Raw genomic sequence first — 27,871 nt, forward strand, 5'->3', positions numbered from 1 at the left:
TTGAGGGTGGAATGAGCTTGAGCCCTGTTATTAATAACTGTCTCTTGACTTGGGACTGGCATTGTCCCTCTGTTGATGACAGATTCAGCCCTGTTAGAATACAGTTGTATAACCATGCCTCATTTATGATTCTGACTGTGGGACTGGTATTTTGTTCTTAAAACTCTCCACTCTGCTTGTCTTTTTTTCCCCTCTAGAAAACTATCTTTAAAATCACAATGGAACTGTGCTTTGAGTCACTAGTCCTAATAGCCATCTGTCATGTTGCTAATGCTTAATTTAGAGCATGAGACATAGAACAGTAGAGCATGGCGACAGGCCCTTCAGCCCACAATGTTGTGTGGAGTGTCTAAAAAGAAAATCAACACCCTCTTCCCAAAAATGAATCCCTTTTACCTGCACAATGTCCATATAGCTCCATCTTCCTTGTATCCAAGTGCCTATCTAAATGTCTCCTAGAAGTCTGTAATGTATTTATGTTTACCAACATACTGGGCAGTGCGTTCCAGACTTTCACCACTCTGAGTAAAATAACTTGCCCCTCACATCCCCTTTGAATCTACCCCATCTCACCTTCAATTCAATGCCCTCTGGTGTTAGACATCTCTACTCCAGGAGAAAGATGCTCCCTGTCTACTCTCTCTATGCCTCTCATAATCTTATAAACCTCTATCAGATCTCCTCTCAGCCTCTGCTGCTCCAGAGAAAACAACCCAAGTTCGTCCAGCTCTCATGATAGCATATGCTCTCTAAACCAGGCAGCATTTTGGTAAACTTCTTCTGCACCCTCTCCAAAGCCTCAACATTCTTCCTATAGTGGGAAGACCAGAACTGCATGCAATACTCCAGATGCAGCCTAACTAGAGTTCTATAAAGTTACAACATAACCTTTTGACTTTTGAACTCAATGCCTCAACTAATAAAAGCAAGCATCCCATTAACCTTCTTAACCACCCTATTGACCTGTGTAGCCACTTTCATATGGAGCTATGAACTTGGACCCCAAGATATCTCTGCTCAGCAAGACTGTTAAGGATCTTGCTCTTAACTATGTACTGTTCCCTTTCATTTGCCCTACCAAGGTGCAGCACCTCACATTTATCTGAGTTAAATGTTAGATAGAATGTTAGATAGAGCTCTTAAAGATAGCGGAGTCAAGGGATATGGGGAGAGGGCAGGAACGGGGTATTGATTATGGATGATCAGCCATGATCATAGTGAATGGCGGTGTTGGCTCGAAGCACCGAATGGCCTACTCCTGCACCTATTGTCAATTAAATTCCTGCTATTGCTCTGCCCATATTTGCAACTGATCTGTATTGTGCTATATTCTTTGCCAGTCTTCTACACTATCCAGAATTCCACTGATCTTGGTATCACCTGAAAACTTACTAACCCACTCATCTACATTTTCATCCAGGTCATTTATATCACAAATAGCAGAGGTCCCAGCACAGATCCCTGTGGAACATCACTAATAATGGACCTCTAGCTCAATGAAGTCCATTCATTTGATAGCTGTTTGTAAAATATTTGGGATATTGTAACATTATGCTAAAGGTGGTATGTAAATGCAAAATATTGCTATTTTGTAATGTGTTGGCATTGTGCCTTCATAATGGATATTAAATCGTAGTTGAACTTAAATAACTGAAACCTGTGGGCAATTGATTAAGAAATAGAGAAGTTAAATGTGGCAATCCTGCCAAAAAAATTAAAGTGAAACTGCAAAAACTTCCACGCATTTGTAAAAAGGAAAAGAACTAAAAAGGAAAAGTTAATGCTCTCTACAGATGGAGACTGAAGGACTTGTATTGAGGAATAACAAAGCATCAGACAAATATTTTGTATTAAAAATTTCCAGAAAAACTTAGTAGCTTCTGTCTCCATTTTGAATATTTTGCGTCTGGTTTTCACAGAGGAAGTCCACAACAAAACTCTCCAATATTGGTGGACAACAACAATTCTGGGGTGAAAGAAATTAACCTGAGATTAACAAAAAGCATTGGTGGAGTTGATGGCCGACATGCAAGATTTTGAAAGAGATAGCAATGCTTTCCACAGATTGTATTATAACAAATATAACCATGGTACTTTCAAAAAAAGGGGCAGGGCAGGTGAGATAGAGGGAGAAAATGGGGAACTGTAGACCATTTCAACCAGACATTGGTAGTGGAGGAAATGCTGCAGTTTGTTATTTAAGGAAGTGGTAACAGGGCACTCAGTAATAGCTCTGGCACAGCTAACATGGAATTATGAAAGAAATTGTCTTTGACTGATCTGTTAGTTTATTTGAGGTTGTAGCTAGCAGAATGGGTGAGCTAGTGGGTGTGGTGTAATTGGACTTTGAGGTGCCACACAAGGGGTTACAAATCAGAATTGGAACTCTTAAGATTTGGGGTACTATTTGGATTAAAAGAAAGAAGCCGAGAGTGAGTGTTAGCTCATTTTCAGTTTGAGGCTTGGAATAGCAGAGGACAGCTGGCATCCGCGCAATGGTCCTAGCTCCTTACGTTTGATGTTAGTGTTTCGGATTCGTGGACCACATGTAGTTTACCCAAGTTTGCTGATGATACAAAGCCGGGTGGCAACATGAGTAATAAGGAACAGGATGTAGGGAAGTTAAGGAGATGCAGATAGACCAAATAAATTATCTAGATTAGAGTCATAGAAACATGCTGCAGCACAGAATCAAGCGCTTTGCCCCATCTCGTCCATGCCAACCCATTTAAACCTCTTATTCCCATTGACCTGCAGCAGGAACATAGCCTGCCATATCCCTACCATCCAGGCAGCTACCCAAACTTACCTTAAACATCGAAATCGAGTTTGCATGCACCACTTACACATGACCCTCTTAGTGAAGGGGTTTTTCCTCATGTCACCTTTAACCCATGACCTTTGGCTGTTGGGTTCACACAGGCTCAGTGGAAAAGAGCCTGCTTATATTTACCCTATCTGTACCCTTCATAATTTTGTATATATCTATTAAATCTCCTCTCGGTCTTCTATGTTCCAAGGAATAAAGTCCTAATCCGTTTAATATTTTCTTATAATTCAGGTCCTCTAGATCCAGCAACATCCTTGTAAATTTTCTCTGTACTCTTTTAATCTTATTTACATTTTTCCTGTAGGTACGTAACTAAAACTGCACACAATATTTCAAGTTAGACCTCACCAATGTCTTCAATATAACATCCCTTCTGTTGTACTCAATATTTTGATTTATGAAGGCCAGTGTGCCAGAAGCTTTCTTTAGGATCCTATCTTCCTCTGACACCACTTCCAACAAATTGTGGACCTATATTTCCAGATCTATTTGGTCTACCACTCCCCCCATTGCCCTATCATTCACTGTGTAGAACCTATCCCGCTTGGTCCTACTATAGTGCAATACCTCACACTTGTCTGCATTAAATTCCATCTGCCATTTCTCCTCCCACTTTTGCAGTTGGTCCAGATCCGATTGCAAGCCATGATAGCCATCCTCACTGCCCACCACACCCCCAATCTTGGAGTCATCCGTAAATCTGTTGATCCAATTAACCACATTATCATCCAGATCATTGATGTAGTTGACAAGCAACAATGGACTCAGCACCATCCCTGCAGCACTCCACTAGTCACAGCCCTGCAGTCAAAGAGGCAACTATCCACTACCACTCTCTGGCTTCTCCCACAAATCCAATATATAATCTAGTTTACTACCTCATTTTGAATGCCAGGTGACTGAACCTTCTTGACCAACCTTCCATGTGGGACCTTGTCAAATGCCTCGTTAAAAGTCCATGTAGACAACATCCACTGCCTTCATCAATTTTCCTGGTAACTGCCTTCAAAAACACTATAAAATTGGTTAGACAAGACCTACCACATACAAAACCATGCTGACAATCCTTAATCAGTCCATGTCTTTCCAAATACTTATATACCTGATCCATCAGAGTGCCTTCCAATAATTTCCCACAACTGATGTCAGAGTCATTGGCCTATAATTTCCTGGTGGTTTATTTTGAAAGCCTTGAATAGCGGAACAATGTTGGCTATCCTCCAGTCCTCTGGTACCTCATTTAATTTAATTATCTCTGCTAGGGTCCCAGCAATTTCTGCACTTGCCTCCTGCAGGATCTGATGGAAAGCCTTGTCAGATCATTGAGATTTATTCACCCTAATTTGCCTCAGGACAGCAAACATCTCCTCCTCTGTAATGTATAAAGGGTCCATAAAGTTGATGCCGTTTGCCTCGCTTCAAAAGACTCTGTGTCTGTATCCTGAGTAATTACAGATGCAAAAACATTATTTAAAACCTCCCCCATTGTATTTGGGTCTACACATACAGTACCACTCTGATCTACCAGAAGACCAATTTTGTCCCTTGCACTCCTTTTGCTCTTAACATATCTGTAGATTCCCTTAGGATTATCCTTCACCTTGTCTGCTAGGCCATCCTCATGCCTGATTTCTTTGTTAAATGTTCTCTTGCATTTCTTAGGCACACCATTTGATCCCACCTGCCTATACCTATGATGCACTTCCTTTTTTCCCTTAACCAGGGCCTCAATATCTCTTGAAAACCAAGGTTCTCTACACCTGTTATCTTTAGCTTTTATTCTGACGAGTGCATACAGGCTTTGTACTCCCAAAATTCCACTTTTGAAGGCCTCGCATTTACCAAGTACACTTCTGTCAGTGAACAGCCAGTCACAATCTGCACTTGCGAGATCCTTTCTGATACCATCAAAATTGGCCTTTCTCCAATTTACAGTCTCAACCCACAGACCAATCCTATATTTTTGCATATTTGAAACTAATGACATTGTGCTCACTAGATGCAAAGTTACACAACCTCTAGCACCTGCCATGTCTCATACCCTAATAGGAGGTCAAGTATCACACTCTGTCATTGGGATTTCTATGTACCTATTAAGGAAACTTTCCTGAATATGTTTGATAAACTCTATCCCATCTAGTCCTTTTATAGTATGGCAGTCTCAGTCAGTATGTAGAAAGTAAAAATCACCTACTATGGCAACCTTACAGACACAAAATACTAGAGGAAGTCAGCAGGCCAGACAAGTTCCCCAGTTTTTCCTAACTCAGCACTGCTAAGACATTTTCCCCCGACTAGTAACGCCCCCCCCCCTTCCTTTAATCCCTCCTGCTCGGTTGCGTCTAAAATAACAGAACTCTTGAATATTCAGCTGCCAGTCCTGCCCCTCCTGCAACCAAGTCTCACTAATGGCTACAATATCCTAATTCCAGGTGTTGATCCATGCCCTGAGCTCACCTGCCTTTTCTATGATACTTCTTGCATTGAAGTATACACAGCTCAGGACACTAGTCGCACTATGCTCAACCTTTTGGTTCCTGACTTTGTCTGAGGTCTTAACAACATCTGCTTCCACAACCTCTCTACTAAATGTTCTGGCACTCTGTTTCTCATCTCTCTGCAAATCGAGTGTAAACCCCACCATGCAGCACTATCAGCTCAGGATGTTTCAGATAAAATATAATGTGGGGGTCAACTGCATTGAGAGGAAAAATAGAAAAGGAAAGTTTTTAAATGTTGAGATGCTGAAATGAATTGATATTCAGAGACATTGGCATGTCCTTGAATGCAAGTCACTGGAAGTTGATGTACTGGTAATGGTACATTAGAAAAGCAGGCAAATGGTAATGTTAACTTTCATTGCAACAATTCTGGGCTCTCAGCTAAAGTGCCTGCTCTAGAAATGTGCTATTTAGGCTCTGAGCCAGATACATCCTGGATGACAGCTCCATCTCTCATGTATTGTGGCATACAGCAGAAGTGCTTTGAACTGGATTTGTATTAACTCAGGGAAACTCAGTTCAATTTCCGTGATAATGCTTTTATCTCTTTGCCATTGCTGCTACATAATTTAGAAACGGTATGGATCAATGATGTACTTTCTTTACTAAGATGTGCTTGAGCAACAAATATTGAGATGTATATTCTGCTAAATGTGCTCCTTGCCTAATGAAATATCATATTCTGGAGATGGGTTAATATTGGTCCTTGAGTCAGCTGCAATTGCTAACATCCCTCTATGGCTTTCCTACCCACTTATTTGTCATTAACAGAATTACGTTAATTTTTATTTTAGGTTGTCTGCTATTAATCTGGAAAATGAGGTCAGCACAGTGGGACTTTCCTTTGGAGCTTTGTTGCCGGCCCATGGCTTTTGTAGCTCTCACGGGCCTTGATGTGACCTATAATGCTGTACATCGAGCCATTTGGGATGCATTTTGTGCCAATAGACGGGCTGACAGGGTTCCAATATCATTTAAAGTACTTCCCGGAGATCATGAATACCCAAAATGTAGACCAAAGGTAAGAATCTTTCTAATAGTGTCTGCCTTTTATATATTACAAGATTGTGAGTTTGGCTTATTTAGTAAAATTGAGTCTTATGTAAAAAGATAAAGATACGATTAAAATTAACTTTATCACATGTACATTGAAACCTACAATGAAATGCGCTGTTTTGCATCAACGTCCAACACAGTCCATGGTGTGCTGAGGGCACGTGTTGCTACGCTTCCTTCCAGTGCCAACATAGCATGCCCACAATTAACTAATCCTAGTTCCTAGTGTGAAGTTTTTGGAATATGGTAGGAAATCGGAGCACCTAAAGGAAACCCACACAATCATGGGGAGAACATACAAACAAATTACAGACAGTGGCAGGAATCGACCCAGATCTTACAGCTGTTGCTGTAAAGCATTGTACTGTAAAGGTTAGATTATCCAACATGAATGCGAGGTGGTGTGGCTTATCACTAAATCTCATCCTTTTCAGGTCCTCTGCCCTGGCATTTCCACCTCCTCTGAATGATCTCTTCTGATACCCTTTTACTACTGTGTCTATTCAGTTGCTTGACTTAGCATTTACTGCTGAAGCACTTCCCACCTCTGTCACAGTGGGACCCCACAGGCTGTTAATGTATGGCTTTATTGCAGGAAGTAACATTGACAATTTCCTTCTTTTCGTTTCCCAAATGTACTCGTCATGCACTTTAACTCCTGCAGTTGGACATTATCCAACTCACTCATTGGCCATATCCCAATGACCCAGAATGTTAGCTATCCTGCTGCATATGTGGATGCTGCTTGAACTGCTGAATACTTCTAATTTATTTTGTTTGCTGTGGATTCCAGCATCTGCTGTCTCTAGTGTCTCAACGTTCCAGACAGTCCAGCATGTGGACTTTGAGGTGGGAGGGAGTGGGGAGAAAGATGCAATGAGATGGTGGTTTTAAGGACTCTGGCTGAAGGCAAATAGAGAGAAGATCTCCTGAAGAAATTAAGTCAGCAATCATCTTGGAGACAGTGGTTTTTTATGTAATATTACAGTGTACACTCAGTGGCCACTTTATTAGGTACACCTGTACCTTGGTCATTAATTCAAATATCTAATCAGCCAGTAACGTGACAGCAACTCAGTGCATAAAAGCATACAAACTTGGTCAAGAGATTCAGTTGTCGTTCAGACCAAACATCAGAAGGAGGAAGAAACATGATCTAAGTGACTTGGATTGTGGAGTGATTGTTGGCGCCAGATGGAGTGGTTTGTGTTTCTCAGAAACTGCTCATCTCCTGGGATTTTCACACAACAGTTTACAGAGAATGGTGTGAAAAACAAAAAAAAAACATTTAGTGTGTGGCAGTTCTATGGTTGAAAGCACCTTGTTAGAGAGTTCAGAGGAGAGTAGCAGGCTGATTCAAGCTGACAGGAAGGCAACGGTAGCTTAGATAACCACGCATTACAATAGTGATGTGTAAAAGAGCATCTCTGAGCATGTAACACATCAAACCTTGAAGTGGATAGGTTACAGCAGCAGAAGACTATGAACATACATTCAGTGGCCACTTTATTAGGTAAAGAAGGTATCTGAATAAAGTGGCCCCTGAGTGTATTTAGGTAGTCCTTGATTCAGTGGGTGGTATCAGTAAGTAACAGCTAGCTTCACTTTGCTGACCCACCATTGAAATGTCATCATCAGCAGGTTTGATGACAATGTGTGTTTGGCATGAACTTTGAATTTTTTAACTACGGGTGACCATTCCCCTCTTATCCTCTCCGCCTGACCCCATGCTTGTTCTTCTCCTTGTTTCATGACTCTCCATCATCGTATCATGTTATCCACTCCCACTCTCCCCATCTGCCCATCATTCAGAATCAGGATCAGAACCAAGTTTAATATCAACAGCCTACATCGTGAAATTTGTTAGAACATTTAACTTAGCGGCAGCAGTACATTGCAATACATGATAAGTAGAGAGAAAAAAATCAATTACAGTAAGTATACATATGTATATTAAATAGTTAAATTAAAAAGTAGTGCAGAAACAAAAAAAAACGTGAGGTAGCATTCAAGGGTTCAATGTCAATTTAGAAATCTGAAGACAGATGGAAAGAAGCTGTTACTGAGTCACTGAGTGTGTACCTTCAGGCTTCTATACCTCCTTCCTGTTGGTAACAATGAGAGGAGGACATGTCCTGGGTAATGAGGGTCCTTAATAATGGCAGCTGCCTTCTTGAGGCTTCGCTCCTTGTAGATGTCTTGGATACTACAGAGGTTGATATCCATGATGGAGCTGACTAATTTTACAACCTTCTGTATCTTCTTATGATCCTGTGCAGTGACCCACCCCAGTGATGCAGCCTGTCAGAATGCTCTCCACCATACATCTGTAGGAAATTTAGAGTGTTTCAGGTGACAAACCAAATCTCCTTAAACTCATAGTGAAGTGTAGGTGCTGTCTTGACTTCTTTATAGCTGGCTTGATATATTGCAACCAGGTTTGATCAACAGAGATATTGACACCCAGGAACTTGAAATTGCTTCCATTGATTCTCATGCATTGTTCCCATTGATTCTGTGCCCTACCCCCTTCCTTTTATTCTGTGGTCTGCTGTTCTCATCTTTCATTCTAAATTTCTTCAGTTTGAAATTGGTGAATCTGTGGAATTCTTTGCCACAGGCAGCTCTGGAGGCCAAGTCATTGGGTATATTTGAGGCAAAAGTTGATAGATTCTTGATTAGTCAGGGCATGAAGGGTTATGGGGAAAAGGCAGGAGACTAGGACTGAGAGGAAAATGGCAGAGTAGACTCGATAAGCCAAATAGCCTATTTCTGATTATTTATGGTCTTATGCCTTTCAGATTCCAACTCCAGCCATTTGTTACTTCTGCCTTCTTACATCAATCCTATTCTCCTCCCTCCCTTGCTGACCTATCAAAATTCCCTCCCCCAACAACCACTCTTGGTCCACCCCTTTCTACCCCTGTCCAACTTTTTTTAAATCGGCTTTTTTCCCTCCTATCCAGTCTTGATGAAGGGTATTGGGTTGGTTTGTGGAATTATTTTTTTCTTGTAGTTCAACTTTCTTATGCTTGTTTGTATTTTTTAGTCTACATAATTTTTATACACACACACAAATATTTCATTGAGTTTCTCATGGATGCAGTTGCCTCTGTATATTTTGGAAACTTCTTGGTTTCAGTGCAAGTGTAGTATTACTTGATAGGGGCTACCTTATTAGTTAAGCAATGTATTTTCAATGGAAGCTAGAGAAATTCTGCAGATGCTGGAAATCCATGCAGCACCAGGCAGCATCTATGGAAAAGAATGCAGTTGACATTTTGGGCTGAGACCCTTCAGTGGGACTTGTCTCAGCCTGAAACATTGACTGTACTCTTTTCCATTGATGCTACCTGGCCTGCTGGCTTCCTCCAGCATTTTGTTTCTGTTGTTCGAATTTCAGTGGAATGTATGTTATCACTAGTCTGGTGTAAGAAGACCATGTTGCCTTTCTCTTTGGTTTGCTCTCTTCCTTTCTTTCTCAAAATGCTTCCTCACTATTATGCTCTTGTAACACTTAATAAGATGATCATAAGCAATAAGATTTATCCCTCATTCTTGAACTCCGAAGGACCTTGGATCGCAAAAACATCAGGATCCAACGAGGGTCTCAACCTAGAACGTCAACTGTTCAATTTCTCTCCATGGATGTTACCTGAGTTCCTCCAGTGCCTTTGATGACAATGTTAATGTTTTCCATAGTATGCAGAGAGCTACAAGAGGTTCTGGCTAAAATGAATAAAGGAAGTAGAACATTGAGACAGTCAGCTGCATGTCTACAGTTAGTGATGAATACATCTGGAGAGGGTAAGGGGGGAGTGGGACAAGTTCAGGTGAATCCATTTCTGAACATGGCAGAGTTCACAGTTTTGGATCATACCAAAGAAATGGGCATGGCTATGTATGCTGCAGAAGAAGACAACATGTTACATTTAGGAGTTCACTGGGATAGGGATCTGGAGGGAAGTACGCAGCTGAGATCTTTGGAGATGTAGTGCTCAATCAAAAGGAATAGTGAAAATGTGGTGCTTGCAGTGTTCTTTTAAGTTTCCTAAGTGACTGCAGTCATGGCATTTCTATTTTCCAGCTTTGAAACCTTGAATTATTTTATAAAAGGCACCATATTAATTGAGTAGTTTGTTTTAATCAGGTGAAAAATACATTTCATTTTAACTCTTACCCTGACTAAATTATCTTACAGAGTTGTAAATTACTCGTGTTGGTTGTACATAGCACTGATATGTATTATTGGAAAACTTCAAATTAATAGACCAAACTTTTAAATGTATTGTTAAGCCTGAGACTTCATAGACTTAACATATTTGTCTGGCTTATAAAATTAAACTGCTTCAACATTCTTGGTTTAACTGAGTTTCCTTGCTAATTATGGTCTTCCTTTTACAGAGGACTTCTTATGAGTGGTACATTCCAAAAGGAATCCTTAAAACAGGCTGGATGAATAAACATCTAAACCTCGTGCCTGCACTAGTGGTGGTCTTTTATGAACTGGACTGGGATGAGGCGCAGTGGAAAGAGAAACAGTCTGAGTGTTCCACCAGAGTTGAAATTGTCAGGTACCTTACCCCCTTTGTAATATAACCTTTCTATATTCTGTGAGTGAATAGAATGTGACTTCATAAATCATAGTTATGAAATTCAAAAATATTGGAAATGTACAGTGGGTGTGAGGTCACAGTAGTGGAGGAACAGGTGTTACAGACAAACAGACAGACATACTTTATCGATCCCGAGGGAAACTGGGTTTCATTACAGTCGCACCAACCAAGAACAGTGTGGAAATACAGCAATATAAAACCATAAATAATTAAATAATAATAAGTAAATTATGCTAAGTGGAAACCAGTCCAGGACCAGCCTATTAGCTCAGGGTGTCTGACACTCCTAGGGAGGAGTTATAAAGTTTGATGGCCACAGGCAGGAATGACTTCCTATGATGCTCAGTGCTGCATTTTGGTGGAATGAGTCTCTGGCTGAATGTACTCCTGTGCCTAACCAATACATCATGGAGTGGATGGGAGATATTACTCAAAGCATTCAGTTACTCTGCTTTTGGTTTTCCAATTTTCCATGCATGATCTGAAGCTTTTTGTTGAATGCCATCTCACTCATCGCAACATATTCCTATTCTACCTGTCTGTGCTCAGTATCCTATGGTATCCCATTGAATCTCAATGAAAGCTTGAGGAATGGCATCTCATTGAGAAACCAGGCATGTTCCAACCTTTCAACTCGATTGTGTTCAAATCCCATCTATGTCTGATTCCCATTCTGAGCACTCTAAACTGGGAGAAGTGCCAGGGAGTTGCTGCTTCATCTGGAAGGAGTGTTTAGGTCACTGGATGGTGAGAAGGGAAGAAACAAAAGGATGATGTTGGTGCATCTTTGCTTGTGTGGAGACGGGGAAGGAGGGAATTGAACCAGTTGGAGAAGGAGAGAATGAAAGTGGAGTCGGAGGCTGGAGGGTGATAGGAGGGAGAACAAAGTCTACAAGTACTGGAATCTGATAAGTAAGCATGGTGATAATGAAGGGGGAGATAATGGACAGATGAAACTACATGTGGAAAAGGATTGATTGATTGACTTAGTGATACAGCACGGAGTTGGCCCTTCAGCCACGCTGCTCCCAGCAACCTCCAGCAAACCCGAATAACCCTAACCTAATCACAGGACGATTTACAATGGCCAACCATTGGGCCGGAAGGTTCTGTTTCCGTGCTCTATCTCTGAGTTAATATGAAGAGGCATTATGGGAAAGGGCTAAAGATGGGAAGACCAGAGGTGGATATGAAGGACAAAGAGGGGAGCAAAAAAGGTAAGGGTGAGCTGAAATTGGGAATTCAGTGTTCATACTACTGGGTTGTAGACTACCCAGGCTGATTATGAGGTATTGTTCTGGTTGTTGTTGGACCTCGCCCTGGCAATGAGGATGGCCAAGGATGGATGGGTCAGTGTGGGAATGGGGATGAGAGTTGAGGTGGCATGCACCAGGAGCTCAGGATGGCCATTATGGAGGAAGTTTAGGTGCTCTGCAAATTGGCTGCCTAATCTGTGCTTGGTCTCGCAGTGCAGAGAAGGCCATGTTAGGAGACTGAATGCAGTAGACAAGATTGGAGTAGATAAGTTAGACAAAGTGCATGAATTGAGACTGTCTGCAACACAAAAGTATTTTTCAGTAACACAGAGAATCTGCGGATGCTAGACAGCATGTGGTTGAAGAATTCAGAGAACAGCATGATATTTTTCAGTTTCTTTACTTTTTACCGACAGTGTGAGATAAATACAAATTACTGTTATGTGGAGTATGAAGCAAGGTGCCCAATGTAATATGTAAAATAAAAGGTTGCATGAAAGGACTTCCGGTTATGGCGCAGTGCTGACCAGACATGTGTCAGAGCTCCTCCGAAAAGCTTTGAAATTACGCAACCAAACAACCTGGAATTACCTGAACAGCTCCAGTTTGTCTGACTGGAAACTGAGTGATAGTCTAAATGCCACCGAAACCAACGAAGCAGACGCAGAAGTCGAAATGAGACCCCACCTGTAACCATACGGTGCAAGCTAACAACAATGCTAGTGAAGAAGAGGCAACAGACGCTAGCATGGCAGCAGGCCCAAACCAAATCCTAACCGCCATTCAAACAATGAAAGATAACTTTGTGTCAAGATTTGACGGGCTATTAAACCGAGTACAAGCTGATCTGAAAGCTGTCACAGTGCACATTACAGAAGCCAAAGTAGAATTAGCACTAATGAAGATGACATTGCCTCTCTGCATAATCAGAATACAACTATGAAAGTAGATAGGAGGCGTTAGTTTTTAAAGTGGACGACTTGGAAAATCGTAGCTGCCGTTCTAACCTTCACCTGGTGGGTCTCCCGGAGAGGGCGGAAGGGGCTGATATGGTCTGTTTTTTGGAAAAATGGATCCTCGAGGTGCTTGGTGCTGTAAACTTCCTTGGGCCCCTGCTGCTTGAGAGAGCGCACAGAATTGGCAGGGCTAACGAAGTTGAAGTACAGTCGGCTAAGCGACCAAGGGTAGTGATAATGAAGTTCCAAAACTACGCGGACAAGACCCGGGTTACGAAGGCTGCCAGACTGAAAGAACCTGTACTTTTCGATAATCAGAGAATCATGTTTTTCCCCGACATTGCTGCCGAACTCCTCAGGTGAAGGAAAGTTTTTGATTCAGTGAAGAAAGAGTTGGCCTCTCTCTCCATCCCAGACCTACGGGATGGGATAATTCACCCTGCTAAACTGCTGCTGACCTACAAAATAAAATGCCACACCTTTGACAGTGCACCGGCAGCGGAGAAATTCGTGCAGGAGCTGAAGGACTGCAACTTGGAGACTGTGGGCAAGTGAGACAGTACAGCAGTTTTCTGACTTTTGCATGTGTAGGTATGTTCATAGTGCCTAAGGGGCATAAATGAATGCTAACGAATGTTAACAGTGTTTTACCTACTGTATCATTTATGCTAACAAATTTGCATCGGTTCTCATTGTCTTCAGTGGCACTGTAACTATGACCAGGTTAAATTTGAAAAAGACTCTTGGTATAATTTGGTTGTAATATTCTCTACTACTGATAACGTTGGGGCTCTGTTCTGGCTGTTGACCATGCTGTTCTTCACCATGACGACGGCGCGGGAGGATCAGTTAAGCTCCATAATTAGGCTCTCTTTCGGGGCCATCAGGAAGTGTTCATTGTGGGGTGGGTGGGTGTATTTCAATTTGGGAAATACACTTAGTTTTGTTTACAATGTTCTAGTTACTATTTACCAGTTTTTACTCATTTTTTTTGTTACGTTGTAATTTCAGTTAACAGTCATTCTGAATCAATTCACAATTCATCAGCATAATTGAAATTATAACTAATAGCCTATGCCCTGTGAACTTCAGTTTACCTCTTGGAATGTAAGAGGATTAAATAAACTTGTCAAGTTAAAGCAAGTCATGAGTAGGATAAGACAGTTAAAAGCCAAAATAGTTATTTTGCAGGAGACCCATTTAACCCTTGAGGATATAGTTAGAATAAGGAGGAGATGGCCGGGACAGGTTTTTTCAGCCTCTTTCAGCTCACACTCACGAGGAGTAATTACCCTTATACATAAGTCGGTGCCTTTCTACCTTGTTAATGTAACTGAAGACCAATCTGGCAGATACAGGTGGCCCCCGCTTTTCGAATGTTCACTTTATGACAACTCGCTGTTAACGAAAGACCTACATTAGTACCTGTTTTCACTTACCAAAGAGGATTTTTGCTTTTACGAAAAAAAGACACCTGCTTTTACGTCTGTTTACCCTGAGAAAGGCTACAATGACTGTGAAGCCTTGTGCAGGCAGTCGTTTGCGCATGCATGTACGTGCATACGCATGTCATACGTATGTGTGTACGTATGCATGTACATGCCGATTTTTTTTCGCCAAATAGATTTTGGCTGGCTGTCTTCCCAAGTTTGATAAGTGAAACTACACCGTACCTATAATATTTCTACTTTATATAGGGTGTATATTTATCATATCATTCCTGCTTTTACTATATGTTAGTGTTATTTTAGGTTTTGTGTGTTATTTGGTATGGTTTGGTAGGTTAGTTTTTGGGTCTGGGAATGCTCAAAAATTTTTCCCATATAAATTAATGGTAATTGCTTCTTTGATTTATGACATTCGGATTACAAACGGTTTCATAAGAACGCTCTACCTTCGGATTGGGGGTGGGGGGAACCTGTACCTTATTATTCAATGCAAAATTTTTTCAGTCAGGTTCAATTTGGTCAATGTGTATGGGACGAATGATGACAATCCGGCTTTTTTCAGACATCTGTTTTTATCATTAGCGGGCCATCTTATTGTAGTTGGTGATTTTAATTGTGCACTTCAACCTGAACTAGACAGATCTAATGGGATAGATACATCAGACAAGAAAAGAGTTATTGCAATGCCAAACTGCTGGTGACCTACAAAAGCTAAAGACTTTAATTTAGTTGATGTGTGGAGAAGGAAGTACCTGGATAAACTAACTTTTTCCTGCTATTCTAGCTCTTGCCAGCCCTTTTCCAGAATTGATTATCACTGAGTTTCAGCTGCTTTAATATCCACAATTAGAAGCTGCTGGTATGATAGCGCAATAATCTCAGATCACGCCCCAGTTTCATTTACTTTGAACCTGCCTAATGCCTTACATTACTCCCCAAGATGGTGGCTTCAAACGATTTTGCTTAGGGATCCAGAATTTATAGAGTTTATTGGAGAACAGATAAACTACTATTTTGGAAATAATATGGACCAGACATCAGCTTTTATAAGGTGGGAAGCCTTTAAAGCCTTTCTAAGAGGTCAGATGATCAGCTTTACCAGCTTTAAACATAAATCTTTTAGATTGGAAATAGAACAGCTTGAAAAAAGAATAAAAGAGACTGAATCTGAAATATTTCAAAATCCCTCTCAGCAGCTATTTGCAGAACTTAACAAACTGGGAGCCAAATATAATGTATTGTCCATCAATAAGGCAACAAGAAGCTTGTTGAGACTGAAGCAATCCTATTTTGAGCATGGTGAAAAGGCTAGTAAACTCTTAGCCTGGCACGTCAAACAGAAAGGGCAATAAACTGCATACAATCAGATGAGGGGGTGACAACTGCTGACCCAAAAGAAATAAACAATATCTTTTTGAGATTTTACCAAAATCTGTATAACTCAGATTATTTAGATTCAGCTCCACAAATACAAAAGGAATTTCTCGACTTTTTAGAATTTACACTCCTGGATGAAACTTCCTTGACCTCACTGGAGTTTAACTTAGAGGCTAAAGAATTGTCTGAAGCTACAACTAACATGAAGGGAGGGAAAACTCCTGGGCCTGATGGATTTCGATTGAAATATATAAAATCTTTACGACTAAATTAATACCACCTCTGCTTGATATGTATCAGTAGTCAGTTGACACTGGATCCCTTCCCCTCTCTCTTAATATGGCAGCAATTACATTACTGTTAAAACCTGGAAAACCACCGTCCTTATGTGGATGTTATAGGCCAACCTCAATTCTGAACAATGATCTCAAAATTCTCTGTAAGGTATTAGCTAGGAGGCTGGTGCCACTCTTGCCAAAACTGGTCCACCCTGACCAAAATGGATTTGTTAAGGGAAGGCAGGGCTTCCGCAATATTCGAAGAGTGCTTAATATACTTTATGAAAAATCTGGAAGCTCTGATAGTGCTATTCTGTCATTGGATGCTGAGAAAGCCTTCGACAGAGTGGAATGGTGGTATCTATTTAAACTTTTAGAAAGATTTGGTATGGGGGAAATTTCTAAAGTGGATACAGCTTCTTCATTCTAACCCACAGGCTGAAATTTTAACTAATGGGCTTTTTTGGCGCCTTTTAAACTCCAGCGGGGAGCAAGACAGGGCTTTCCCCTATCTCCCCACTTGCTTATCCTGGCCATTGAGCCACTTGCTATGGTAATTCGAAAACAGGCTAACATAGCAGGTATAACTATAGGAGATATAGAACATTGCATAGCCCTGTACGCGGATGACGTAATTTTGTTTTGCTCCAACTTGAAACAAATACTACCTGCCTTAATTGACCTGATAAGTACTTTTGGTACTTTTTCAGGCTATAAAATAAACAACAACAAATCTGCAATATTATTCATGGATAAAGATGAGAGACTCAACCCCCCACTTCAAACTCCGGTTATGGTGTCAGAACAAGGTTTTACTTATTTGGGTGTTAAAATTACTCCTACTATTGATAAAATTATACAACTAATTATAACCCTCTCACAGACTCGGCTATTCAACTTATAAATGGATGGACGAAATTGCCCATATGTTTGATTGAATGCATAAACATTCTAAAAATTTAAATTTTACCAAAGTTCCTGTACCTTTTCCAATCTATCCCACCTTCTCCTCCATCATCTTTCTTTTATTTATTAAAGAAATTTTTTTCTAATTTTACCTGGAATAATAGACATCCAAGACTCAGGCTTTGCCCATTATATCTGCCATATGATAGAGATGGCTTACAGCTACCAAATCTTATATGGTATTTCTGGGCAGCCCAATTAGAGCAGGAATGTTTTACTTTGTTAAGGATCACTCCCCTCCTTGGGTCTCAGTGGAATCCCAGTCGATCAATATCCCTCTAGAACTATATATGTATTCAGCAGATAAGAAAAAAACTGGTCAAACAAACTAAAAACACTTTCTTAAAAAAATACGTGAATGATTTGGTACGACGCTCTTGCGTATTTGGGAGTTTACTCCTACCTTTGGTAATGATGGCTTCCGGCCCGGCAGAGCAGACCCTGGCTTTAAAACTTGGTCGACCCAAGGCATAGCTAAGATGTGTGATCTTTATAATGGCAATACATTGATGTCATTTGAAGAATTCCAACAAAGCACTTTTTTAAATACCTTCAGTTGCGAAGTTTTATTATGTCCAGGGAAAGTTACAGTTTGAAACCCCCTCCTTTATCTACCCTAGAAGACCTCACTCTGAAATTATCTGAAGCTAATGGACATGTGTCTGTATTATAAAATTTGTTTGCAAGTAAATGCAAAGAGTCATCAAACAACATACTACAAGCATGGAGAACTGATTTGCATGAGAATCTGTCGAAAAAGAGTGGTCAGAAGCTTGTACCTTAGTTCAAACCCAATCAGTGAATACTCATTCTAAATGACTACAATACAAATGGATAACCAGACAGTACATTATTCCAGTCAGGTTGCATCACTTTAACCCCAACATTCCAGACACATGTATTAAATGTAATCACCAAGAGGGGTCTCTGTTCCATTGTATGTGGGAGGGCCCCCAGATAATCTGCTTCTGGAAGAAGGTGCTGGATTCGATTAGTCAGATTATAGGGAAAAAGGTGCCCCTTGATCCTAAATTATGTATTCTGAATATTTATCCAAAGGACTTTGTAACCTCCTAAAATGTAAGTTCTCTGCTTAATATTTGTTTTTTTGGAAGCCAAACGCTGCATAGCCTATTCATGGAGGAAACCAACAACCAGTGGACTCTCACAATGGCTGAAAGGAATGATATTCATCCTCTAGAAAAGATGAGCTACATCATAAAAAACAAACTTGGCATATTTCGGGAAATTTGGGACATTTTATATAAGCTTCTGGAGAACAATATTTAGGATGATGAAAGTAACGAACTGAATTGACTGCTTTCTTTAATGGTGGGGTGTTTGCTTTTTTGTGTGTTTTTTTCATTTAATTTCTTATTTATTTTATTTTTTCATTTTCTTTAACTTTATTGTACTTTTAAACCTATGGATGATCCAGTGTGTTTTCTTTTCATTTTGTAAAAGTAATGAAGAGATGTTTAAAAAAAGGTTGCATGAAAATTTGAGAGAGTGGGTGTTCCTTGGAAGAGTATTATTTTAGATTGGTATGTAGGACTGTATTTGTTGGTGTAAAGTAAAATCCGTAAAATTCTACTGTGGATTATCAAGATTCAAGATTGTTTAATGTAATTTCCAGAGTCAGAATCAGCTTTAATATCACCGGCATATGTCAGGAAATTTGTGAACTTTACGCCAACAGTATAATGAAATACATGATAAATATGGAAGAAAAACTGAGTTACATTAAATATATATCTATTAAATAGTTCAGTTAAAATAAGTAGTGCAAATAACAGAAATAAAAAAGTAATGAGGTAATGTTCATGGGTTCAATGTCCATTTAGAAATCTGATGGCAAAAGGGAAGAAACTGTTCCTCAGTCGCTTAATGTGTGCCTTCAGGCTTCTGTACCTCCTTCCCGATGGTAACAGTGTGAAGAGGGCATGCCCTGGGTGGTGGGGATCCTTAATAATGGATGTCACCTTCTTAAGGCACTGCTCCTTTCTTTCTTTTTGAATCTTTTTATTAATATCAAAATAGTGGATATACATAGTATTGCTACACAATTGTTGGGATTACATTGTTAATAGGTAACGTATATAATTATATATTCAATTAATACAAAGCTAATAAACCTCCCAAAAATGTTCAAATAGAAATGTAGAGTTCACAAAAAAAAAGGATTAACATATCCAAAAAGACAAAAAAGAAAAAACAATATATCCCCCCCCCCCAAAAAAAACACTAAACTATGGAGTACCCCATGCACAAGTGTAAAGGAGAACTATATAGTTGTACCTCTGGATCCTACGCAGCACAAAAAAATATATAGTAAGATAAAGAACACAAAAAATACTATAAATATAAATACATCAAATAGCTTATATATATTGATATCCATAAAGTGATGCTAGACACAGGAGTGTCTGCAAATAAGATGACTGTTAGGAAATAATAAAGTGGTGGTAGAGGATGTGAAGGGTTGGGTTAGTGGGTAGAGGTATTACTGCTTGGGGAAAGTAGCTGTTTTTGATTCTGGTGGTCCTGGTATGGATACTACGTAGCCTCCCCGATGGGAATGGACAAACAGTCCATGAGCAAGGTGAGTGGATCTTTCATGATGTTATGTTTACTGGCATCATTAATTAGCATCATTATTACGAAAGCGTAACTAAATATTATGTTTGCTTTTGTCCAGGTTTGGCATTCTTAACTTCTGTATGTAAATCTAGATGATTGCTTAATTTGTTCTGCACCATGTCAAACTGTTTTCTGTGGTTGCAGGCAAAGTTTACAGGGAAGAAACACAAAGGTTGCTGTTGTTCTGATACAGAAGAAAACTCCCTTACCTCCAGGTATTTCATTGCAAGCTTTCCTAGGGTACTGAAGAAAGGTTTTTTAAGTGTTGAAAATGCTGGAGGTATGCACCAGGCAGAAAAATTAACAGCTATTTATTGTTGAGAGTGTAGACCCTTCAGCATAGCTATAAAAGGGCCATGTGAGCACAATATATTAAAGTCATGCCCAAATTGTGTACAAAATTTACATTAAGAGATGATTTTGCTGCATCTCCAAAATCACTGGATAGCTAAAGGAAATGGAATTTCTCCTTTCACCCCTTCTCTTCTCTCCACTTGCCCATCACCACCCTCTGGTTCCCCCCCCCCCCCCCCCACCCTTTCTCCCATGATCCACTGTCCTCTCTGATCAGATTAATTCTTCTTCAACCCTTTCTCCCTTCCATCAATCACCTTCCAACTTCTTGCTTCATTTCCTCTATGCCATTCACCCACCTTCCCCCTCACCTGATCTTACCTGTCAGCTGCCAGCTTGTATTCCTTCCCCTCCCCAACTCCTATGCTGTTTTCTGTCTCCTTCCTTTGCAGTCTTGGTGAAGGGTCTCGATCTGAAACATTGACAGTTTATTTCCCTCCATAGAGGTTGCCCGTTCATTTTGCATGTGTTGCTCAAGGTTTCCAGCATCTGCGGAATCTCTTGTGTTTCAGCATTATTTTTTGCCTTTCTGCTTTGTTTCTGAGCTTGGGGTCTTTGTTGCTATTTCTTATGAGACATCAAGGAAGGCTGTTATTATTTCCTGATCTCCCGTATTGTATCACAAACCTATACCAAATTGAATATATAATGGATGCTTCAATTGGCTGTCAACAAATTTTTATAATGCAAAAAACAGTGTAAGAGGAACTCAATGAATCTAGCAGCATCTGTGGAGGAAAATGAATGAGTGACATTTCTGAAAAATCTTCCACTCCCAGGAAAAGAAGGGGGTTGCCACTGCCTGTCACTTTAATTCACTATCCCACTCCTCACTCTGACCCATCAATCTCTAGCCTCCTGTACTGTCACAGTGAGGACCAAGCAAGCTTGAGAAACAGAACCCCAACTACTTGACCACATTGTAGTCTCTAGATTCAATACTGAATTCACAGCTTGGTATCTCAGTCATCCATCTGTGATATTTCTTCATTTTTTTTTCCTTTTTCATTTTTATGCCTCTTTTCCCCCTTTCTGGGAGTGGGCATACCCAGGCTGACCTGCTTGGAATGTTTTCCTGCTGTGTATTTCACAAACCCACATTATTCTATGTTCCCTTGTCTATGTTCTCATTCTCTGACTGCTTCCCTCCATTCACTGACCAGATAACCTGCTTGCAGATGTTCCTCATGGCCACCCTGGTCTTACACTATCAGAGGCATGCCCCTCCCTGTGCTGATTTATGAGTTGCTTTTGTCTCCGTTTCATTCCTGATGAGGAAATATTCAATTTGAAATATTAACTCTTGTTTCTCTTTCCTTGGATACAACCTGACCTGTTAAGTGCTTCCAGGATTTTCTTTTTTTTTAACTTCTGGACATGTTGTAACACTTGGAACTTGATAATGAATTTTGAATAACCACCCATTTTATTTCTTCTTCTCTTCACAAGTATGATTTTTGTTACAGCTTTTCCTTTTTCTCTCTCTCTCTTGTCTCCAACTATCATTGTTTTACAGTAATTATTACCTTGTCAGCTTTGGTCTGCACCCTATCATAGACAATTTGCTTATGTTCTCCACCCCTGCTCGGCAGCTTGTTTTCTTACTTCCTATTCCGATGAACCGGGTGGCAGGGTGGAGATATGTCTCTACCAAAGGAGGTGTAAGATTCTCCTTCCCTCCATTAGCCTGCAGGTCACCCTTGGCATGAGAGAGCACCTGCTTAGCCCCCCCCTCCCCCCCAAAGATCAGGGTCACATGAAGCCATGGGAGCAGGTGGTGGACGGTCCTGTGATAGCTGGTTATGCAACCACTGATGACAGCCAGACAATCTCTGAGGAGTATTGATAATGGCTGAGTCACCTGTACTGTAAAGTCACTGCCCAGAAGAAGGCAATGGCAGACTACTTCTGTAGAAAAATTTGCCAAGGACCATGATTGCCCACGGCATACAACATGGCACATAATGATGATGATGTTGACTCTGATGAAGGGTCCTTGATCTGAAACATTGAACCTTCTGACAGATGCTTCTTGATCTGCTGAATGTTTCCAGCATTTTCTACTCTTATACAGTCAAAATGTGTCTCTTGTGATGAGTTTTAAGAGCTTCCTGAAACTTCATTAGTAAGTAACTTGCAATTTGAAAGATGTTGAACATCATCATTTTATTTTGGATTAAAATATTCTTCCACTTAATGTTTCCTAGGTGAGGACTTAATCGCTTCAGAAAGAGCGGCAGCACTGTGCAATGCCTGTGATCTTTCAGGGAAGTCTTTATTTGTGCTACCACACACAGATCATCTAGTGGGGTATATAATAAGGTAAGGTGGTTGTATTTATCACCCTTTACTGCTCCCAAATCATAATGTTGCATTTGAGTTAAACATTTTCGCTTGATTTACTAATGCTGCATCTGTAAGGTGAAGTGCAAATCTGTTGGCAATTTGTGGTGTACAGAATCTATTGGACAGATTTCAAAGAACAAGTACTCAAAGCTGGAGTTGTACTGTACAGGAACACAAAGAAGGTAGTGGGGTCAAACTCAAAGAATGCTTCAAAACATATCAGGTTAGGCTGTATTTACAAAGAAAGAAGTCAAGATGGGTTATCAAACTGAAAAACTTACATCAACTAATTTATATGAAAACATCAATTTAATACAATAATTCATTTTATGCCTCTGCAGTGCTTCCCAATCTCAGGATGTGAAGCATCTATTGCTGTTATTTTGATTATTAATTTGTAACGTGGCAGGTATTTGGTAACTTGTAACTTTGAACATCTGGCAATCTTGAGACTTTGATAGTGCTAGATTACCAGATTTTCCAGACTACTTAATGCAAAATGTATGGATACCTGAACTCTTTTTTTGAAAATACTTGGTCCATGTTTTACAGCAGTAAGCTCAAAGTTTAAAGGGAACATGAAATACATAAGCACTCTGGACCCAGGCGCTGGCTGCGTGCTGCCCACATTCCTGACTGTTGGTGTTTCAGGCCCCTTCCCCAACTCAAGACACAATGCTGGCCCACGGTTCAGACCTTGGCCTGGTCTCACGAAGGATGCCTAGCTCTTGACCACATACTCAGCTTGCAATCCGGGTCTCCGGTTCATACTCTGGACTAATCAGGAAAGCAGGAATTTTGAACATTTGGATGCTGGATTACTGGAGTTTTTCCTTTGTGTGCTACTTTAATCTGCCGGGGTCACTTCGGTCAAATCACTCTGCCCCTGCTGCTTTCAACCTGATTCAGATCCCATCTTGTCTTGAGGTTGATAAAATGAAAAAAAAGCTAGCAGAATTTTTTATTCCATAATTCAAGGTGGAATCTAAAAGTCAAATTCTAGTGATGAAATTGTATTGAGAAAAAGTTGAGCTGAAGTAATGTAGTAGCTTTGAGTTTTACATGATGAAAACAATATTGTATTTTTAGTACACAATGCAAATGAAAAGGAAGTCTTGAAATACTAGGTTTTGGAATAGTATACATTATCAGGTGATTTGTTAGGATTTAATTTTATGGTCATGAACAAGATTAATATAAGCAATTGCTCTGTGAAAGAATTTTGAAGTCACCATTTACTTCCAGCACTAGGCATAAACTATGTCAGTAGAGAAGTTCAGATTGAAAAGAATGTTGAAGTAAGTTGACACCAAGGTTCTGATTTTTGCCTGTATGAATTGTAGATTCATCTTTAATGTTTATATATCATGTGTATATCGAAACATACAGTGAAATGTGTCACAGTTAACACTCCTGAGGGTGTACTGGGGTAGCCCGCAAGTATTGCCGCACATTCTGGTGCCAACATAGCATGCCCACAATGCTCGACAGGACAACATAGAGCACAACAAACAACAACAGCCAAACAAGCCCTATCCTCCCTTCTTCCCACCCAACACACATTAGTACATTGGTGCTACTGAAAGACAAAATTGAAAGGGTACTTTAGCCATTCTTACAGCAAAGACCTTATCTTAAGGCGGGAGTTCCCAACCTTTTTATACTATGGACCAATAATATTAAGCAAAGGGACCCCAGGTTGGGAACCCCTGTTTTAAGGTGTCTACAGTACTTAAAAATCAAAGGAGCTTCAATTGGAGAACACTTTCTCAATGCAGTTGGCCTAAACTGTGATTTCTGTAGAGTTGTGGCTCAGATTTAGTTGTTTTTTCTTTAGCTGTTTTTTTTTAGTTGTTATTAGGTTCATAAAGATGGCGTTCCACACAGTCCTCTAACCCCAGACTTTGCCTCCAACCTACAGCAGACTGACTCTAGCTCGCATGTATTGGACTTCGACCTCCTCAGCAAACTTGCAGAGATTCGCATACATGGGGTTCTGGCCAAAGGGCCTCGACTTCCAGAGTTGCAATTCAACCCTGCCTTGATTCTTAGCATCGACCCACAAGGACCAACTTAAAATTGAACACTAGGACTCAAACTCTGGATTTGCAGATGATGAGACCCAAACACTAGACCTTGAACTCCAGTATCACTAATTCGCGAACCTAGGTAGTCATTGGACCTTGTTCTTTCTGCCTGCATGGAGCTCCAACTCTGGAACCTGCTGACAATTCACTGACCCTGGGGAGGCCACCAGCCCTTGTCCACACGTCTTCAGGTCCAACATCTGGTTGGACATCCTGGATCAGTTTACGAATGTCTCACGTCCGTGTTGCAGATTGGAGACTTGTATACTCTGGCTTGGCCTCTAATTTCTCCCACATCCTTGTCTCTAAATCCTAACCTGACCCTGATTCCCCTCTCTGTCCTCAAAGCCATCTTTATGAACCTAATAACAACAAAAAAAAACAGCTAAAGAAAAAACAACTAAATCTGAGCCACAACTCTATAGAAATCACAGTTTAGGCCAATTGCATTGAGAAAGTGTTCTCCAATTGAAGCTCCTTTGATTTTTTAGTACTGTAGACACCTTAAAACAGGGGTTCCCAACCTGGGGTCCCTTTGCTTAATAGTATTGGTCCATAGTATAAAAAGGTTAGGAACTCCTGCCTTAAAATAAGGTCTTTGCTGTAAGAATGGCTAAAGTACCCTTTCAATTTTGTCTTTCAGTAGCACCAATGTACTAATTGACATTAACAAATCTCATTTGTTCTGAACTTAATTACAAAATCTTATTGCTTATTTGGCTGTAAATATAAGCTTCGGTTTATACTCCAGTGGTCTCAAGCTGGTAACTCTCTACAGTGGTCAAAGTTCAGAAATGATTGTAATTAAAATCAAATTCACACTGTTTATTTTCCCTAATAACTCAAATCATTGCTTTGGATGTTGACTTCTTCTTGTTCAGCTCAGTGAAATACTTAATTTCTAAAATATATGTGGTTTTACTTGTAGGCTAGAGAATGCTTTTTATGAGCATGCACAGACGTATTACTACACAGAGATCCGGAGAGTTAAATCACATAAAGAGTTCTTGAATAAAACCACTCATCAGGTAATTATTATTGGAATATTAATGAATGACAATGGTGGGTTGAAAAGGGAAAAGAGTAGGAGTGGATAGTAACTGGTACTCAATGTAAATGTTTTAATACCACAGTTACATTCATTAGTCTAGACTGGTGACTAGTGTGAAAAATTTTATGCTCTATGTGAAGATTGCAAAGTCATGATGTTATTGAAAGACTTAACAGGTCCAGAGGGTTGTTTGCTGACTCCGTTTACTTTCTACACAGTGAATGGCTGAGCCTGTTATTAAGCATGCCTTTTTTTGAGACTAGTGATTAAAGATTTCTTACATGAATTCAAATACCATGGGTTCCAGTTAATTGAGGGAGCCACGTATTTGAGACAACTCTTAAAGAACAAACACTAATTGAAAAAATAACTAGGGTTCCCTTTGTTTATTTGGGACTCCATGCGGCTAACTGGGACAGGACAGTTTCTAGCTAGTGCCAGTCGTGTGCACTTTGTGGCCATTAGATACTACACTCTGCATAGAATGGATAGTTTTAAAATAATGTTGGTTGCACATGTTTTCAAGTCAAGTCACTTTTTATTGTCATTTTGACCATAGCTGCTGGTACAGTACACCGTAAAAACGAGACAACGTTTTTCAGGACCATGGTGCTACATGAAACAGTACAAAAACTACACTGAACTACGTGAAAAACACCGAAAAAAAACTACACTAGACTACAGACCTATCCAGGACTGCATAAAGTGCACAAGACAGTGCAGGCATTACAATAAATAATAGACAAGGCAATAGGTACAGTAGAGGGCAGTAAGTTGGCGTCAGTCCAGTCTCTGGGTATTGAGGAGTCTGATAGCTTGGGAGAGGAAACTATTACATAGTCTGGTCATGAGAGCCCGAATGCTCTGGTGCCTTTTCCCAGATGGCAGGAGGGAGAAGGGTTTGTATGAGGGGTGCATGGGGTCCTTCATAATGCTGTTTGCTTTGCGGATGCAGCGTGTAGTGTAAATGTCTGTAATGGCAGGAAGAGAGACCCTCATGATCTTCTCAGCTGACCTCACTATCCGCTGCAGGGTCTTGCAATCCGAGATGGTGCAATTTCTGAACCAAGCAGTGATGCAGCTGCTCAGAATGCTCTCAATATAACCCCTGTAGAATGTGCTGAGAATGGGGGGTGGGAGATGGACTTTCCTCAGCCTTCGCAGAAAGTAGAGACGCTGCTGGGCTTTCTTTGCTATGGAGCTGGTGTTGAGGGACCAGGTGAGATTCTCCGCCAGGTGAACACCAAGAAATTTGATGCTCTTAACGATCTCTACTGAGGAGCCTTCGATGTTCAGCAGGGAGTGGTCGCTCCATGCCCTCCTGAAGTCAACAACCCATCTCTTTTTAAACCATCTGTTTTTATTCTAAAAGCAGTGATTTTTGTCACTCACTGTTAGTTGGCAAGAAATAAGCAACAAGACAATTCAGTACTGTTTTGCTCACTGTGGTTTCAAGCATTTAGTCTTAGAGATGTCTGAAACAGCCAGGAGAGAAAATGAAACAATTTCACTACTTCAAGTTAGGACCTATGAAGAATTTGAAGGTATCAACAATCATTGTGAATGTTATAATGAAAAGGAAGATTTGGAGGATGCAGTCATTGAAAGCATAGTATGAAGGCAGTCCATAATTTTCACTAGGTGTCTGTGCATTTACAGTCAATCAAAAGAACATGACAGTGTACACTGCATGAATTCCTATGTCGATAACTATTAGAACTAATACACAGTTTTATAGTATTGTAGTAGTATTTTAATTTGTTCTGTATTTCATATAATTACATAATTTGTTACTCAGTTAAATGATAGGTTGCCTTTTTTATACCTTTTTAACTATTTCCATGGAACTTTGGCTTGGGGCAGCTGCTTAATTGGGCCAAAACGTACTGATCCCAATGTGTTTCAATTAACCAGTATCCACTGTTGTTATAACAAAGTTTAGAGGACAATTGCTTGTTTAAAAAATTCTGTTGTTGGCCAGTTTTTTTTTTACAAATAGCAAATTTGGCAATTGTAGCATATTAGCAACATCATAATCTATCGCTGGGCAATAAGTGATTAATAGTTATTGCTGTTATAATGATGCTGATTAGGAGGCATTATACTTGA

The 27,871-nt window shown here is 40.2% G+C and overlaps 1 protein-coding gene across 2 annotated transcripts in view; it reads left to right on the forward strand.

The window, feature by feature from the left end:
- The window catches only part of trappc11 (trafficking protein particle complex subunit 11), an 81,066-nt gene that overhangs the window by 1,185 nt on the left and 52,010 nt on the right, over positions 1–27,871 (forward strand). For both annotated transcript variants that reach the window (XM_073048080.1, XM_073048082.1), the window contains exons 2-6: positions 6,126–6,352; positions 10,792–10,961; positions 20,069–20,139; positions 22,486–22,600; positions 25,640–25,739. In XM_073048080.1, the coding sequence (XP_072904181.1) occupies positions 6,149–6,352; positions 10,792–10,961; positions 20,069–20,139; positions 22,486–22,600; positions 25,640–25,739 (660 nt within the window). In that variant the 5' untranslated portion in view covers positions 6,126–6,148. The remainder of the gene's footprint in view (positions 1–6,125; positions 6,353–10,791; positions 10,962–20,068; positions 20,140–22,485; positions 22,601–25,639; positions 25,740–27,871) is intronic.

This window comes from Hemitrygon akajei, chromosome 6 (assembly GCF_048418815.1).
Source record: "Hemitrygon akajei chromosome 6, sHemAka1.3, whole genome shotgun sequence".
Lineage (NCBI taxonomy): Eukaryota > Metazoa > Chordata > Chondrichthyes > Myliobatiformes > Dasyatidae > Hemitrygon > Hemitrygon akajei.